Here is a 17,494-nt window from a genome sequence, read left to right on the forward strand (position 1 = left end):
AAAGAACTCTCAAAACTCAACAGTTAAAAAAAACTCAAGCAATCCAATCAGAGAATGGCAAAGATATGAAGAGACATCTCACTGAAGATACAGATGGCAAATAAGCATGTAAAAGATGTTTAGTTTCATTAGCCACCAGGGAAATGCAAAGTAAAACCACAACAAGATACCACCACACACCTATCAGAATGGGGAAAGTAAAAAACAGTGACAATTTCAAATGCTGGCAAGGATGCAAAGAAACCAGATCACTCACACACTGCTGATGGGAATATAAAGTGCTACAGCCAATCTGGAAAAGTTTAGCAGTTTCTTAAATAACTAAACATGCAAGTATAATTTAACCCAGCAACTGCACGCCTGGATTTTTTTTTTCTACAGAAATGAAGACTTATATTCACAACCCAATACATTCATGTTCATAAAAACTTTGTTTGTAATAGCCCCAAACTGGAAACAGCCAAATGTTTTTCAATGGTTGAATATTTAAACAAAATGTGTTACATCCACAGCATGGAATACTACTCAGCCATAAAAAGGAATGAAGGAAAAATATCTATTGATAGACTCAATGACCTGGGTGGAACTCCAGGGGATTATGCTGAAGGAAAAAAGCCTGTCCAAAAAAGACATATATTGTGTGACTCCATTCATATAACATTCTTGAAATGATCTACTTACGAAAATGGAGAAGAGATGTCAGAAGTTAAGAAAGGGGTGGAGGAGGGAGGAAAGTGGAGGTGCCTATCAAAGAGCAACGTGAGGTGGTGTCGCCATGATGGAAAGGTTCTCTTATGCATTATATCCAGGTCCGCATCCTGGTGGTGATGTTGTATTGTAGTTTTGCAAGATGTTACCATTGGGGGATGCTGGATAAAGGAATTTCTTTGTATTACTTCTTACAACTGCATATGAACCTACAATAATTTCAAGATTTAAAAGTTTATAGAAAGTATTACAGGGTAGTACTGAAAAAGGAAGAATGAAGAACAATTAAAAAGTCTCCACTCACAGCAGCACTGTATACAATAGCCAAGATGTGGAAGGAACCTAAATGTCCATCGACGTATGACTGGATAAAAAAAACTGTGGTATATTTATGCAATGGAATACTACTCAGCTATGACAAATAATAAAATAATGCCATTTGCAGCAACATGGATGGACCTAGGGATAGTCATTCTAAGTGAAGTAAGCCAGAAAGAGAAAGAAAAATACCATATGATAGCACTCATCTGTGGAATCTTAAAAACAAAAGACAAAAAAGACACTATGAACTCGTCTACAAAACAGAAACACACTCGTAGACATAGTAAACAATCTTACAGTTACTGGGGAAAGGACATGGGAAGGGATAAATTTGGGAGTTTGAGATTTACAAATGTTAGCCACTATATACAAAAATAGATCTTAAAAAAAGTTTCTTCTGTATAGCACAGGGAACTATGCTCAATATCTTGTAATAACCTTTAATGAAAAAGAATATGAAAATGAAAAAAAAGATCCAAAGTAGGAAAAAAAAAAGTCTTCACAATTTTGGAACAGGTAAATAAAGCAGCATGGGGTATGAACATATGAAGTTTACCTAGGACCATGTGACAGAATATTCTGCAGCCATGGATTCTTTGAGGGATGTATAACGAGAAGAAAAATGTCCCCAGTAAAGATAAAAATGACCAGACTCTAGATGTCAGGCCAAGGCTAAACTCCTTAAAAAGATCTCATTTAATTCTTATAATGATCCTGTGAAGTGTGGACTATTTGTCATTCCATTTTCACTGATGAATAAATTGATGCATAAAAAAATAAATAACTTGCCTTTGGTCAGAGAGTGAAACTCGGATTTGGCCCCAATAATTTCAGAGGCGAAAGGCCTTTAAGCACCATGCTGCATGGCCTCGGCCATCTCCTTCCCTTTAGGTGTTTATTCAGATATCTTCCCATCAAGAGCTTTCCTATTTTAATTTTCCTTGGCTCCTTTCCTCTTCCCTGCTACTTATTTCCCCCAACTTTTATCATCATCCACATATAACACATTTTAACCAAAGACGTGTGAGAATTCAGTGTAAGATAAAGATGACACCTCAAACCTACTGGAATGAAGGAGGACTTTTTAATACAGATGTAAGGATGACTGGGTGGCCATCTGAAAAAAAATTACTTTAGTGTTGAAATCCCATACCAGGATAAAATCTAAATGGATAAAAGTACTAGAAGAACACATGGGAAAAAAAAAACTTTTATAATTTTGGATTGAGAAGGCTTTTGTAATTTTGACTCAAAATCCAGAAGGCATGAAAGATTGAAAGTTGAAAAAACCAAATGTTGGAAACCATTTGGGAGGGAGGCTGGGATGAGAAGCATTCACCCTTATACGTTACTGACTGAAGTGTCAATGACTTCCGTCCTGATGGAGGGCGGAAATTTTGGCATCGTCAACTAAAATTTTAAAAAGAAAATATTCTTTCACCCAGCAATTCCACTTCTCTAAGAGTTGATCTTAAATCTCAATTCACATCAGTGTGGAATAACAAATATACTAGCTTATTCATTGCGATGAGGTCATAGCAAATGTTTGGAAACCATCCCAATGTCGTTAATAGGGTCCTGGTTAAATAAATCATGGTACATCCATTCAATGGAAAACCATGCAAGTATTACAAATGAGGAAGCTGTACAGATATAGAAAGTGGTGTTAACTGAAAAAAACTTCATAGTATAGAACAGAATGTATATTATATTACCATTTGCTTAAAAAGAGGAATGCGAATCTACGCTTGTCTTTTGCTTGTATACGCTCAAAGAAACCTTAAAAAGATTCATTTAAAAATATGAACAGTGGCGTGGGGGTACAGCTCAGTGGTAGAGTGCACGCTTAGCATGCACAAGGTCCTGGGTTCAATCCCCAGTACCTCCAATAAATAAATGAAGAAATAAAAATAAGGAAAAAAATACAAACAGTAGTTATCTGTTGGAGGTGGCACTGATAGACAATAATACCTTTTTTCTAATTTCTTACTTTGAGCCATGTGAATGTATTACCTATTAAAGTTAAAATTAACACAAAATGTGGGTGACTAATTCCAAATGTTCAAAAACATCCAGAGAGCCAAACTCAATACAGTTGGGAAGCTGATTCAGTGCGGGGCCACTAGTTTGTGGCCTGTGCATTAAATAGTGGCTTATTCCTCCTTAACTACAAATACTTCTTTGTTATTCTCCTCAGGCCCCCAGATCGTTCTCAGCAAACAAAAATTTTAGACAGAAACACAGACATTTCCCAGGAAATATCTGGAAACTTGTCTTTAAGCAAACAGGTGTCCGTGGTATCAGCTTATTTCTCATCTGTGCGGAAGAAGCCCATATATTTTTTCCCCTTTCTGTTGGCTTCAAAGGGCAAACAGACAGGAACACCAGTTAAGTGATCACAATTTGTCATGGTGAAAAATTGTGCCGTCTTTTAAGTTGATTGTCTATAATCAAGCCCACATGCAACTTCTGGCACCTTCCTTCAAGTGTAAATTGCATTTGGATTTCATCCTCCTTTAAGCAAGGTCTATCTGCAACATCTAGGTGAAAATATACGTGAAGGCAGGATGACCCAGGCTAAAGAGAAGCCTTGTCTGGAACGACTTGTGATGAATGTCTGCCCCATCTAGATTCCCCATCGGCTGTGCATCACTGGTTTCATTTTGAGTATCTGTACCAACAATCAGTGCCTAACGTGAGGTTTAACACAGGAAAATCTGTCTCAGAAACGTTGACCAGTACAGAAACCCATGACTCCACTCTTTCCCATCTGTTAGAAATTCGAGCCACATGCTGTCCGGGATAAAAGGGAAAGCTATGCTTCCTCTCCCACTCGGTTGCCCCAGCAGCACAAAGGACATCATTTACTCAGCAACAGTGGTCTCCAGACAAATGTTAAGTCTTTACTTTTTTGCTAAAAGCACAGTCACCTGCATCCACCCATTGTTAGATTTAGCATGAAAAATCAGATTTGGTGAATTCTTAAAGGTAAATTTATCCTCCCGTTTTCCTAGAAGGGAAAGCAAATTAATTAATCAAGCAGGAAGGAACTTCAAGATCCAAGTCTACTAAAAATGGTTTGTGGAATGTCAACATTTCTGAAGCAGTCTGAAAAAAAATTTTTTTTTAACTTTGTTTTGCTACAAAGCTGAAAACCACTGAAGGAGGCTCTATCTCCATAGCCAATTTTGTATTTTTACTTTTCCCACTATTTCTGCTCAATTCACATCAACGGATAAAAATGCACTCACATCTTTTAAGCTCCTGCCAAGAAGAGGGAAAGAACTCAAGTAGCACAACTGTGAGAAATGCCAATAATGAAAGGACTTCGAAAACTGCCCATCCACGAGGAAACTTCTCCTTCCAAAATACACATTAGCAACACGTGTTAAAAGTCAGTGTTATTTCGGAACAAGGAACTGCCACGCAAGCTCTGGACTGCACAGTTCCAGAATTATTTTAAGTGAAAATAACCTCTTATTAAACCTCTTGTTACTACTGGAGTTTCTAACGCAACTCAGGATGCTCAAGCTTCACAGCGCCATCTAGCGGAGGGACCAGGAACGACCTCGGTTGCAGTACTTTCCTTACAGCCCGGAAGCACCCTGTTCTTGCTCCATTTATAAAAAAAAAAAGAGAAAATCTAGATGAGCAAAGGGTAAAAATATAAAACGCAACCATTATCCCATTACAGGAAATAACTACTACTAAAAATTTGCAATTTTCCCTTCCACACCCCTCTTTGGGTGGAAGGATGAATACCAGTGGGCAGGCAAGGAAAACATGATTTTTACCCAAAAGGGATCTTTCTGTATATACTATTTTGAAACCCACTTTTTAATTTAACATTATATGCTATTATGACCGTCCTCACATGTCAATCATTCTATTTCTATGCCGTCCTTGTTTATGATGCCCTGTGTGAGGGGTTCCTGAATCAGTACAAAAGCCCTCCAAATAGGTCTTCAGATCTTCCTAACTTTTCTCTTACAGACAATGCAGGACTTGAAAAAAAAAAATACCCTTGTGGGTAAAATATTGCCCATTATCTCAATAAATTCCTAGCTGTCAAAGTGCTCATTCAAATTTCTTAAGACTTTAAAGTTGTGAACCACTTAAGTGCCACGGCTGAGAGAAACTTCCTAGTGATCCAGGCAACTGAGTAAGATCTTATCAGACGCTTCAGAGGGCAATAAAAGTAACCTAAAATACTGAAACATGAAATCTAGCTTTTCATTGTCTTTGGGCATGTTTTCTAAGAGGGGGAATCTGCATGACACAGATCTAAAAATGCTCCACTCACCCAATTTTCCCACCTCGTTTTTTAACTTAAAAAATTTTATAAATTTTTTCTCTCATTATTTATTTATTTAATGTTATTTTTTTAAACTTTGGTGGGGGGGGGGAAGGTAATTAGGTTTGTTTATTCATTTTAATGGAGGTACTGGGGATTGAACCCACAACCTCATGCATGCTGGGTACGCACTCTACCACTGAGCTATACCCTTCCCCCTTTTTTCTCTCATTTTTTAAAACTGAAGTATAGTTGATTTACAATGTTGTATTAGTTTCTGGTGTATAGCATAGTGATTCAGAGAGAGAGAGAGAGAGATACACATTCTTTTTTATATTCTTTTTCATTACAGGTTACCACCAGCCATTGAATATAGTTCCCTGTGCCATACAGTAGGACCTTTGTTGTTTATCCGTACATAGTAGTTTCCATCTGCCAGTCCCAAATTCCCAATTTATCCCTACTCCTTCCCTCCGCCTCCCGCCCCCAAACCCCAAAGTTTGTTTTTCTGTGTCTCCTCCTCTTTTGGGGAGGAGAAAGGCAACAGTGTCCATTTTAGCTGCTTCTAATGGAATGAAGCGAGGCTGGACCAGCTGTCCAGTGTGATGCTCTTGATTCTTGTTTACAGATCATAAGCTCACCACCTGTTTTAACAGTCAATAGACATAACCTCAGGGTATTAAAAACTCATCCTACACTTAGGTAGCAGAAGTCTAATACAGCAGCTTTACATGGTAGAGCCTCATGAATCTATGATATTGATCGATGCAGAGATGTTATATTTTTAAGATTAAATAAACCAGTTGTTCATTGTAGTCACAGGTGAAGAGTGCAAAGAAATCTATCAGAAAAAGCAATTCACATTTTCTTCCTATAAATAACGGTTTTCCATTTTCTCTCTCAGCAACTCCTCTGCTTGCGGGGTGAGTGAATTTGTCGACTTGATTTCCAATGGCAAGTGAAATGTGGGTAGAGAATTAAGCAATAAAATGTTCTTTTCTCGCTGCTTCTTTTTTTTTTTTTTTTTTTGGCAGCAGTAATTACTCTGGGGTATTGCTAAGGACACATGAGTTAGCACTCTCTTACGTAAAGTCCACTATGGATGATGGAAAACAGAAAAATCCATTTGTTGTGGGCAGAGAGAGGGTGGAGAGTGATTCCCAGGTCCCATCAGCAAAAAAGGATCTGTGGTGGATTCTTCTGGTCTATGATCAGTTCCAGCATGTAAACCTCCAGACTGACAATGACATTTTACATTTATTAGAGGAAAAATATCCAACATTATATAAAAAAAACCACTTCAAAATACAAAAGCAAATAACCCACAGCCTAGAACAAGTTTCTCATCTGTTTAACAAACACTTCCTATTAGTGAGAAAACTGTTTTGAATACTGCCAAAATTAGGCTGCAGATTTTCTAAGAAATGTTTGGACTAATGTAGAAAAAGAAGAAAGGAAAGTCACACCCCTTTTCCTGAGTTTTTAGATTAAATCAGACTCCTTCCTTATTCTGCCCACTCCCCTATTCTAATGATCAGCCTTCTCTCTAAATTCTGTGTATTTCATATGCAGCCCTTTTAATACACTGGAACTGTTCATTTATTTATTTCCTTGTTTATTATTGGTCCCTCCACTGGTACATGGTTCTATCCATCCTGAAATCATTCTGGCACAAAAAAAAGCACTCAGATGTTTGTTGAATGAATAAACGAAAAATATTGGTGCCTCTTACTTATTGTTTAACACCAGCCGACAAATTGACTCTCAGGCTGGATTTACAGTTTATTAACCAGATGGTCACCTAAATTGCTTCAAACTGCCTTATGTGCTATGAAGGATGAAAAGCGGTCTCTGATGACAATATTTTATTTTACTCTCAACTCTACCACCAGAAAATAACAAGACAAGTGTTATAATGAAGGACAACTCACATGTTGGCAACTGTTGGGAATAATAGGGAGGGGTGGGGACTTGGATGAACTGGAGAGAGAATGCCCCATCTCGAGGGGCAGTCACAACTCCCACCCCACCTGGGGACATAGGATGAAACTTCTCACTTTTCAGAAATGTCTGGAATACGGAATTCTATTTAAATCTCATAATTTGAAAATACTGTCAACTTTGTCAATTTCAAAATGTTATCAATTAATTAAAATATTATTTAAAACACTGGGTGGGTCATATAAAACCAATCTGTGGCTTGATGCATCCTACAAGAAGTCGTTTTCCAACTTTGGTCTACATGTCTAACTCAGCATTTCCTAGAAGAACTATTCCTTGGAAGATACACCCAACTGGTTAGACGGCTAATAGTTCTATGGATAATTAAGTCTGAGAAACACTCAGTTAAACAAAGTCAAGCTGGTGTGCTTGCTGCAGGACTTCTCAGAGCCTTTAGCAGGCTGACATCCATTGTGAATCTTCAGGAAGGAGTATAAAGCAAGTACGATTTTCAAAAACTCTTTGATGATGGGGCCCTAATTCTAGGCTGATCTTATTGGACAGATGAGTCCACAAAACATTAGTTTGCGACATATGAGCTTCAGAAATTTAAAAAAGATATAAGATGTTTCAAAAGATTTTAAGTGCTCCCTCTTTTGAATTTATAGGCACAGTGGCTAAGTTGCTGGTGATGAATTCCAGTTCTGCTTCTTTCTAGCCACATGATTGTATGAGAGTTACTTCACCTCTCTGTGAGTTAGTCAGTGCTCCATAAATTAGGGCTGTTATTATAACCTTGGAAGGAGAGAATCAGACTGAATAACACCAAAGGGAAAGTAAACTCAAAAATCTATTTTGCAAATTCACTGCAGAACACAATTCACTTGATATTCAACCATGATGAGTAACACCAGAATATACTAAAGACTGAGTTAAAAATACCAAATAAGTGGTAGAGATATATGATTCTGCATAGTTTATCTAAGTGGAAGCATCTAGAACATACATAGGTTTTGAAATCATTGTTTATTTAAAGTTGTGTTAGGCAGAGCTGATCACGAGATTGCAATAATATATTCTAACGTTCTCTGAAAAATCGTAACATGATGTGTACCATTAGTATTCTTGGAAGATTCATCTAACAAACATTACTGCATGCCAAGGTGTGCCGGGCAGTGTGCACTGGGAACAGCCAGTTGCATAAGAAACAGTCACATCCCTCAAGATCGCTGTCTCCAGACATGAAAAGGGCGATGACGGTAGAAAAGAGCTTTTCAAACTTCAGATTGTGACTATTAGTGAATCGGAACATAATTTAATGGGTCCCAACCAGCATTTAAAAACCATCAAACAAAACAGACTAGAAAGATTACAGAGCACCAGCCTGTGTGCTTAAGAATCGTACTATTTTGTGAATTCTTTGTTTCGTGTACGTGCACATGTATCAGGCCAGGATGTAACATCTGTTTCTCACTGTGGGTCACAGTCAAGTTAAAGAGCTAGTTTGACGAGTCTATTTAAATAAATTACCATAAGGGGATACCACACCAGCCTCCTCTAGCTCCAACCACTTAATGATTTCCTAACATAAAGCTGATAGACAATAATATGTCTGGTTTCTATCTGTGGCAAGTCATCTTTGCTGGAAGAGCCTGCTTTCTATTGTAGAAGCTTTCTAAACCCTCCAGGCAGACACGTGACTCAGTTTCACCAATGGGTGAATCTTAGGCAACTCCTTTTTCACTTCATGGGACATAATGACCATCTGTATGCACTGCTTGGAACTATGGCAGCCTCCTTAAAACCACAAAGTCAGTATTATGTAATAGCTGTACATGGAGTATGACCTTTAAAAATTGTGAATCACTATGTTGTACACCTACACCTTACATAATGTTGTACATCAACTAGACCACACACACACACACAAAATGAAAAGCAAAAGAAAAACCACAAGGGACCAAGCCCGTGAACCAAGTCGATCAGTTCACGGAGGGCAGTGGAGACTGACGCATCTGGGGGCTGTAAAGACGCCGCACCACACTGAACCCCCCTGCTTCTAGAGTTCTTATTATGTACAAGAAATAGTACATTCTCCTCATTAACTAAGACATATTGATTGAGCATTTTTTTTGTTTGTTTGTTTTGTTGTTGTTTTTTACTTGCAGCCAAAGGCACCCTAGATGATACACTACCCAAATTCCATCATGCTGGAAAGCCATTTGATGTTTCATAGTCTTTATTTCTAAGCTTCTGACAATTTAGAAAATGGACTGTTTCATTTAGCATCATTACCACTGACAGCCCGTGCCTCCTCTCCCCTTGTAGTAGCCCCAGGGCAGGCAGGAGCTTCCCCTTGTGGATAAAAACACAAGGTTTTGAAATGACTGAGTGTGATGGATCTTGATTCCAGTTCTGCCACTAGTGCAGCTGTGTGGCCCTGAGCAAGTAACTTAACTTCTCTGAGCTCTGGTTTCACCATCTGTTAAATGGCAATAAAAATGTCTACCCTGTCGGGTTGTTATAAGAATCAAAGCAGATAAGGTATGCAGAATGCTTCCTACACAGCCCAGGAAGAGCGAATTATTCAAAACTGGGGCAACTATTATTTGCCTCTCCCACAAGGCTAGTAAGTGGTCGAGTCTGAGTTAATTCTTGTGTCACTCAGGCTCCTAACATTTGCACGTTACCTCCGCCACTGCCAACGTTTTATATCAAATGTTTCTTAGTGCTAATTTATAAAGTTCCTAAAAATTATAGTGTTAAAGCTGAAAACCTTGCTTACTCCCTAACTTGAATAATTTAAGATGGGTTTTTCCTCTGCACTGACACAGTCTTTGGGTGGATGGTTCTCTTTACCTGTTGAAATACCATGGCCTGCGGCTGGAAGTCAACAAAATGAAATTTTAAAAAACCATGGCTTATAATTCGCTTGACTTTCTAATGTTGGAATTAAGTGATTCTTTTCTTTTTTTCCTCTTTGATTTGAGATTCACTTGATATTCCCCGTTTTGCACATACTAACATTTTTGCATAGCAGTTCTTCACATTAACATTACTCAATTTGGCATCGTTGCAACCTCACTGCAGTTTCAAATAATTAGTAAAAACATAATATTAAGCATGGAAAGCATGGGCGTTGGAGACAGACAATTCTTTCTGAGCTGTGTAATCTGGAGTGAGTGACTTAGTTTCTCTAAAGCTTTGACTTTTTCATCTGTAAAATGGCAAAGATATAAAAATGCCCTTCTAAGCTCTGATGTTTCCATGCGATGATTCCTTCAAAGTGGTTTTATCACAGAATTTCATTTAACATATAGGATAGGATACAAGAAATAAAATACTGCAGGGATTCATGTCATGAGAAACCCCTCAGGAGAGGGGACATCTGGTCAGCTTCACGGGGAACTTGGCACTTGAATGTGAAGTAAATTTTTGAGCAACAGAGACAGAAAGAGCTACAGGCAGAGAAAATACTTTGAAGCAGACAGCACCTAAATAGGTCATGTGTTGGCCCTTCTGACTGGGCAAATTTAAAGGAATAGGGGAAAATACAGTTAGAAACACAGACATCGGAAAGTTTGTAGAGATCCTTGAATGTCAGACTAAGAAACTGGGGCTTGTGGGCACCGGCATTTTAATTTATATTGTTTCTAAAACAATTTCACAACTCCTGCACTTTTTTTCTTAAACCCAAATTAGGACTTAATGCCTTTGGTTACATAGTATTCAAATTAGATTCTATTGTGCTGTCTCTGCAAGTTCTAGTTGAGGGTTATAGAAGGGAAAGGTAAAAAGAATAAAATGTGGAGTAATAGGGAGAAAGCCATTCTGCTGATAATTGTTACATCTTATTTTTCTCAAGATGCAATATCTCTGTGTTAATTACTTTACATGACTTATCTCACTTAACTTTCACAAGTGTAAATAAACATGAAAATGTGCTTGATACTATTATCATCTCCATTTTAAGGACAAAGAAACGGAGACTCAGAGAGGTTAAGTAACTTGCCCAAGGTCACACAGCCAGTAGGTGACAGAGGCAGAGTTGAAACCTCGGCGACCTGACTGCCAGGTTTATGTTTTAATTCACTACTTTATACCACATAGAAAAGGACTCTTGGGACCTTGGGTCTTTGATTGCAATTCTACCACTAAAGAGCAGTGGTAGGACGGAGTTGCCCTGAACCAAGACGAGAAAAGCCTGTGGATTAAACAAGTAGGTATTTCGTTGTCACTGGACGTGAATGAAGAGTTCGGTGGTGGACATATCGCGGTTGAGCCGCTCAGGGAACACTCACATGGAGATGTGGAGATCCAAGCAGACGTGGAGAAGCGGCAGCTAGATCCTGAAGTCTGGGCTTCAGGGGCAGATCTGGGCTACAGGCATCAGGTTGGGACTTGTCAGCAGAGAGCTCTATGTAAACCCCTGGGGCTGGGAGAGCGCCAAGGGAGTCAGTGTAGTTAAAGAAGAAGACACCCAAGAACTGGACTCTGGGGGAGACCAGCGTCTAGAGGATAAGACTCAGCAGAAGAGACTGAGGAAGAGCAGCCAGGAAGCGGGGAGCACCCGGAAACCAAGTGAGGACGATGTTTCAGGAAGGAAGACGTGCAGGGCTGTGTCAGCCTTGACTGGCAAGCCGCATAAAGGTGGAAAGGTATCCAGTTTGGCAGCTGAGGCGAAGGGTGGCGGGAAGGTGCCACATCATGGCAACTTTGACAAGAGCAGTTTGTATGGAAGACAAAAAGCCTGGATGGAGTGTGTGCAAGAGGGAAAAGGAGAGAAAATCCCTGTTTCTCTTAATATCTGGAGCCTGAATGAATTTGAGGATTAATGCACTTACCACAACCTCCCTAAAACATGTGTCTCTTACTAGATCATATGATCTTTGAAGAATTAGGACCATTTAGTCTTTAAATGCCCTGCACAAAGTTATTTAAATAACAATTGCAGAATTTAATTAAACTTTTAAAGAAAATGAATATTCTTGTTTAAATCTCCTGAATCCATGCTTGGCAACACTTTAAGCACCTCCCCCTGCCCCTAACACAAAGACGCTTCTGGAATTACCAGTGACAACAGAAATTTCGTGTGGTTTTTTTAAACCAATAAAGCTCCAATTTTCATTATGTGATCAATTTGCAGGGGTGGGGGCGAATGAATCTCTTAAATGCATATCTTACAGTTCTGGTTCAGTTGTTGAAGGGGAGAGAAAAATTAAAGAGAAAACCCCACCCCTGCCAGCACGTTGCTTTGAGTGAATCACAGCTCAGTGAAACCTTTCAGGCATATAATTTATCTTTTCTTTGGCCCATGCAGTAAATGCTTCACTTGTTCATGAATTCTGGCCTTGTTTTAATTATGCCTATGTTCTGAATGTAGTTTTATGAGGCACAAAAATAAGATTGTCGTTCTGAAGACACAGAAGATTTGTGTGTTTCCCCCAGAATGCAATGGTGGCATCCTTCTCCCAATTCACAGCTCTGTGGGTTTGTGGTTGGAATTCCAATCCAGCAAGGAACACGCAGGGGAACCGGGGGGAAGGGTTTGCGTGCGTGGGTGGGAGGGCAGGGACGGCCAACATGGCTGAGCCCAAGGCATCATTTTACCCTAAGGATTCTGAATCAATACATTGAGGCCATGCATGCACAATGCAGCGCTCCGACCAAGAAAGCCATTGATTGAGAAGTTTCATTCCTGTTACTTTCTGAGAGCTGGGTTCTCTCATTACACTTCCAGAATGACTGATTTCCGCCCCCCACAAATACAGACTGTACAGCCAGGGATCAGATCAGAAATCTTAACAAACAGAAGGCTATTTTGTTGTTGTTGTTTTTAAAAATCTTTGCAGATACATGTATTTGAATATCCACAGGTTCACAGACTGAAGGAGAAATGAGTGGCTATTTCATAACTTTTCCACTTCTTATAAGCATAGAGTTCAAAGTTGTCATCCATATTTCAAATTCCAAAGATATTGTATCAACAACAAATGGAAATCTGTCATGTAACAAACACAGATGCAAATTTCATGTGTGAATCTAAGGAAACGAATTCACTTATTCCAAAAGGAAGATAAGCTACAATTTTTAGATCTTCTGAGAGTTACTATAACTTCAAAATTATCACCCAACGGCTTGGTTATACTATGTACCTGCCATGTTCCCAACACACACCTCAAACTCTGAATCAAATCTCATTTTGGAACTTACTCCATTCCAGCTGAGGTGTGGTCCCTAAGAGCCTTCAATGAAAAAATAAAAAAGCTGAGTTGATAAAGCACAATTGTAAAACTCTGGTGCACTTGTCTTAGAATAGGAATAGATTGACTGCATTAAGGTTTTATATGGTTATACGTTCAAGGGTCGGTTATCAGATGCTGAACTGGTTTACTTAAACAGAACAGGGATTTGGATGCGTCACGAGATACCAGTTCAGAGATGGGTAAAGCTCAGTTCTTCACTCTCTTCCTATAAATAGCTCAGTTTTTCTAAATTCAGGCAGTGGGCTGGCTTTAGGTGCCCACGTAGATGAAACATGTGACATTCAAAAACTCAGAACCTTCAGATGACTTCAGGAGCTCGTGACCAACAATGAGGATGCAACAAGAGTGTCCCCACGCAAAGTGAAGTGGTAAAGAGTTTCTCAGATACTCATGAGTGTTGAGGATCAGTCTGTTGTCCCCAGGATACGGACCTTTCGGGCTCCAGGTTTATACATTTGATGGGAGGTTCCCTGGGCCAGCGAGGCTTTCTCCTCATCCTCCCCAGCAGAGCCCTTGCATCATAACCGTGAATTTTTGGTATCTCTTCTCTGGCTGGACCACAAACTCCCTGAGGATAGGGACCCTGTCCTGTCCACCATGGTGGCCTTGCCTCGCCGGTGCAGGGCAGTGTCACACTCAGTGAAGATTTGATGCCTGAATACATTTGAAGACTCACTTTGAATTATACAGAAAGCTATTCAGTTGGCTTCTGAACTGGTTGGTGCCTTTGGAGAAGGGGGCATTGAAAGGGCATTTTTTCTTTTTTTTTAACTTTTGAAAGAAAATTTAAAAATCAGCTCTTGGAGAAAAAGTTTACAGTAACAACAAGGATGCTGATGGCATGAGCCTAAACACATCAGCCTTATCTTTTCCCCAATTCTAACTGTCCAGAGTTTTCAGCTGGTGTCTAATATTTACAGTGTAATTCTTGATACCACCCTGGATGAATTAAAACCATAGATTGGTGGTGGCTCAGTGGTACAGCGCGTGCTTGGGACGCCGGAGACCCTGGGTTCAATCCCCACTGCTTCCGTTAAAGGCAGGGAAAAAAAAAAGGCAAAAAAATTAAACCACAGATTAATGTGACAGTCATTTTCCTGAAGGAAAATAGTATGTGGACAGTGCTTAGAACAGAGCCTGGCACATTGTAAATGCGAAATAAATGACAGCCAGTGTTATTATTAGCAACCTGGCAGGGAAGCTAGTTGTCATTAAGACAAATATATGGACACCCACGATACACCACCATGTAATAAAAAACAGACCATCTAACTTTTCCCCGGGTCTAACCTCAACTAGAGGCACTTTTATTCCCAAGTTCTGAAAAATACTGTTGTTTAAAAGACCATCAACTAAAGAAAGAAGTGCCTTAAAGTACAATGTATCTACTTGTACTCCCTTCTTCATTTAAGGAGTTCTTTTCAACCACCCCAAACACAAACTCTCAAGGTTAAGAGCAAATGCTCTTTTTAAGATCAAAAGAACTTGCCTTTCTTTGTTCAGGAAAGAAAGCAACCAGTTCAGATGCCTCCTTAAAAAAAAAAGAAAATCCAGTTTTTACAAAGGATTACTCCAGCTCGTTGGAAAATAATTAGTACACAAAAGAGTCTTCTTCCCAGAGCCGTAAAACCTGTTGATTTCAGCGCACACTTTAGTGAAAAAGACAGTTGAAGATCAATCCAAGCTATTAAAAGTAAGAAATGAAATGCATTCCAATACAAGCCTATAAACATCCTATCCGGGAAGCAGGCTACTGAGACGGGGACAGGTATTTAAGTCTTTGAGGAACCGTTTTTACTAATGCCTTTCCCTCCAGACTCCATTGATCATAAACGCAAACTGTCCACCTCTGCCTTTGATGAATGGAAGGATGAATTCATCTGTGTGTAACTCCCCTCCTCTCTTCTTTTACACTAAACAGATGCCACAGCTGTTACTGTTCCTCCAGCAGATGTTTCTGCCCACGGAAACATGGGCAGGCACCGCGCTACAATGTGCTGTTTGTTCTAGAGGGATCCATGGCTTGAGACCCTGTCGGGACCCCCTGGTGACTAGAGAGCCACACGTGTGCAACAGTGTTCCCCCACGAGGCCCCCTGAGCTGGCGTTAAGAGCAAAATGGATCGTCCCTGTCAGCACTTACCCCCTCTGCAGGGACATCGCTCGACTGCGTCGATGATCCAGGAGTTTCGCGCGCCTGGTCCTGATGCTGCGCGCACTTGGCTTCCTGCTGGCTGTCGACTGGCGTCTGTTCCCGTTCCTTGTCCAGTTTGAAGAGTTTGTCAAAGAAGCTGGGGTCCTTCGGCTTGGAGGGGGCTGCTCCCCCTGACTCAGGTCCCCAAGTGGCAGAGAGGCCGAGCTGAGCGGCCGGGGTCGGCCCGGGGGTTTTATCTGGGTCGCGCCCCGGTGCAGCTGCGCCCGGAAGCGCGCCGGGCTCACTCAGGTCTTTGTTCCTCGGGGCTTGACTGGAGCTGACATCAAGCTTCACTGACCCAGTGGATGAATCCGTGGCTTGGTCTCCGGCACGTCCTGGTACAGGCCGAGAGAGCGTCAAGAAAAAACGAGATCTAGCAGCTGGTGCCTGGGGTTTGGCCTCCTTCCCGAGACTCTTCCCGCTGGCATCCGCAGCAGTGCTTATCTCCGTTGTGGTGGGGGAAGCAGTGGCTGCATGATCCTCCCGGACACTTGCTCCCAAATCGACTGTAAACACAAACATAAACAGCGGTCATTCAACCAGCGAGGAAATTCAAGCATGGCTGATGGACTCCGAACGTCTCATACACAGAGGCGGTGGTGCAGACTGGGGTTCTGCTGTCCTCGGGTCCCGGGCCTCTGCAGAGCAGAAGTCAGTCACCGAGTGGCTTCTGGCCCTGTTCTCGGGAGAGAGAAGGGAGGTCAGTGAGGAGGAAAGCCGAGTTACTGGAAAGCACACAGCAGGTGCTATACTAGACCTAGGGACACAGTCACCATCTTCTTTTATCTCCACCGCCATCCTGTGAGAAGCAAATTATCATGATGAAAGCTGGGGGGCAGGGCTGCAGTTGCCGGGTTAGGAGAATAAGGTTTTCCAGCCTCGGGGTTACTGACAGGCCGGGCCGGTTCATTCCTGTGCGTTGTGGGCCCTTTAGCTGCGCCCTTGGCCTCTACCCGCCAGATGCCAGTAGCACCCCCTAGTGTGACAACCAGAAATATCTCTGGATGTCGCCAAATGTCTCCTGGGGGCAAAGCTCATTCACTCTTGAGAACCACTGAGCAAGATTATCTTTTTGAATCTGAGTTACTTAACTTTGCTGTGCCTCAATTTTCTGGTAAAATGAAGCAAATAGAACCTATCCCATAATTTTGTTATGAAGATTCCATGACTTAATATTCTTAAATATTCTCAAAGCACACCGAACAATGCCTAGACTATAGTAAGTGCTCATTAAATGTCACGAACGTTAGTTATTATCATTATTCGTGAGTGAGAAAACGGACAGCCAGAGAGGTTGATATACCTTCCCATGGCTTCCCAGCAAACAGTCTAGTTATGGGCAGAAATCTGACTCCAAAGTTCATGCTCTGTCTTACCATAGACCTATGTTACATATTGAGAACACTGGAAGATTTTAAAAAGGAATACCAGAAAGTTTCCATTTTGAAGGCTGGAAGAGCAGATGTCTACACAGGAAGGCAGATTAGATCTCGGGCTGCGGGAAGGCAGAGGGGTAGGGTCAGCTGTGCAAGACTGTGCGTGGGAAAGCAGGCTCTGCCTCCTCCAGGGAGGGGCGCTGTTTCCAGAATCCCCGTTTCTGTTTTGGACTCTGCATGGAGGTGATTGAACTGCCTCCTTTTCTCTGTCCCTTTTATAAAGCAGTGCGATAGGGAAAATATACCACAAAATTTGAAATCACAGTTAAAGATCTAGATTCTCTACTGATAAGCTGTGTGACCCTGGGCAAGTCACGAAAAATCTTTACATGTCC

General features: G+C 40.8%; 1 protein-coding gene across 7 annotated transcripts in view; it reads right to left on the bottom strand.

The window, feature by feature from the left end:
- BCAS1 (brain enriched myelin associated protein 1) overlaps window positions 1–17,494 on the bottom strand; it is an 85,761-nt gene that overhangs the window by 44,878 nt on the left and 23,389 nt on the right. For all 7 annotated transcript variants that reach the window (XR_012500674.1, XM_074347467.1, XM_074347472.1 and 4 more), the window contains one exon: window positions 15,673–16,229. Coding sequence is in view for 6 of the 7 variants with exons in the window: in XM_074347467.1 (XP_074203568.1) it covers window positions 15,673–16,229 (557 nt within the window). In the remaining variant the exon portion in view is untranslated. The remainder of the gene's footprint in view (window positions 1–15,672; window positions 16,230–17,494) is intronic.

This window comes from Camelus bactrianus, chromosome 19 (genome assembly GCF_048773025.1).
Source record: "Camelus bactrianus isolate YW-2024 breed Bactrian camel chromosome 19, ASM4877302v1, whole genome shotgun sequence".
Classification (NCBI taxonomy): Eukaryota; Metazoa; Chordata; class Mammalia; order Artiodactyla; family Camelidae; genus Camelus; species Camelus bactrianus.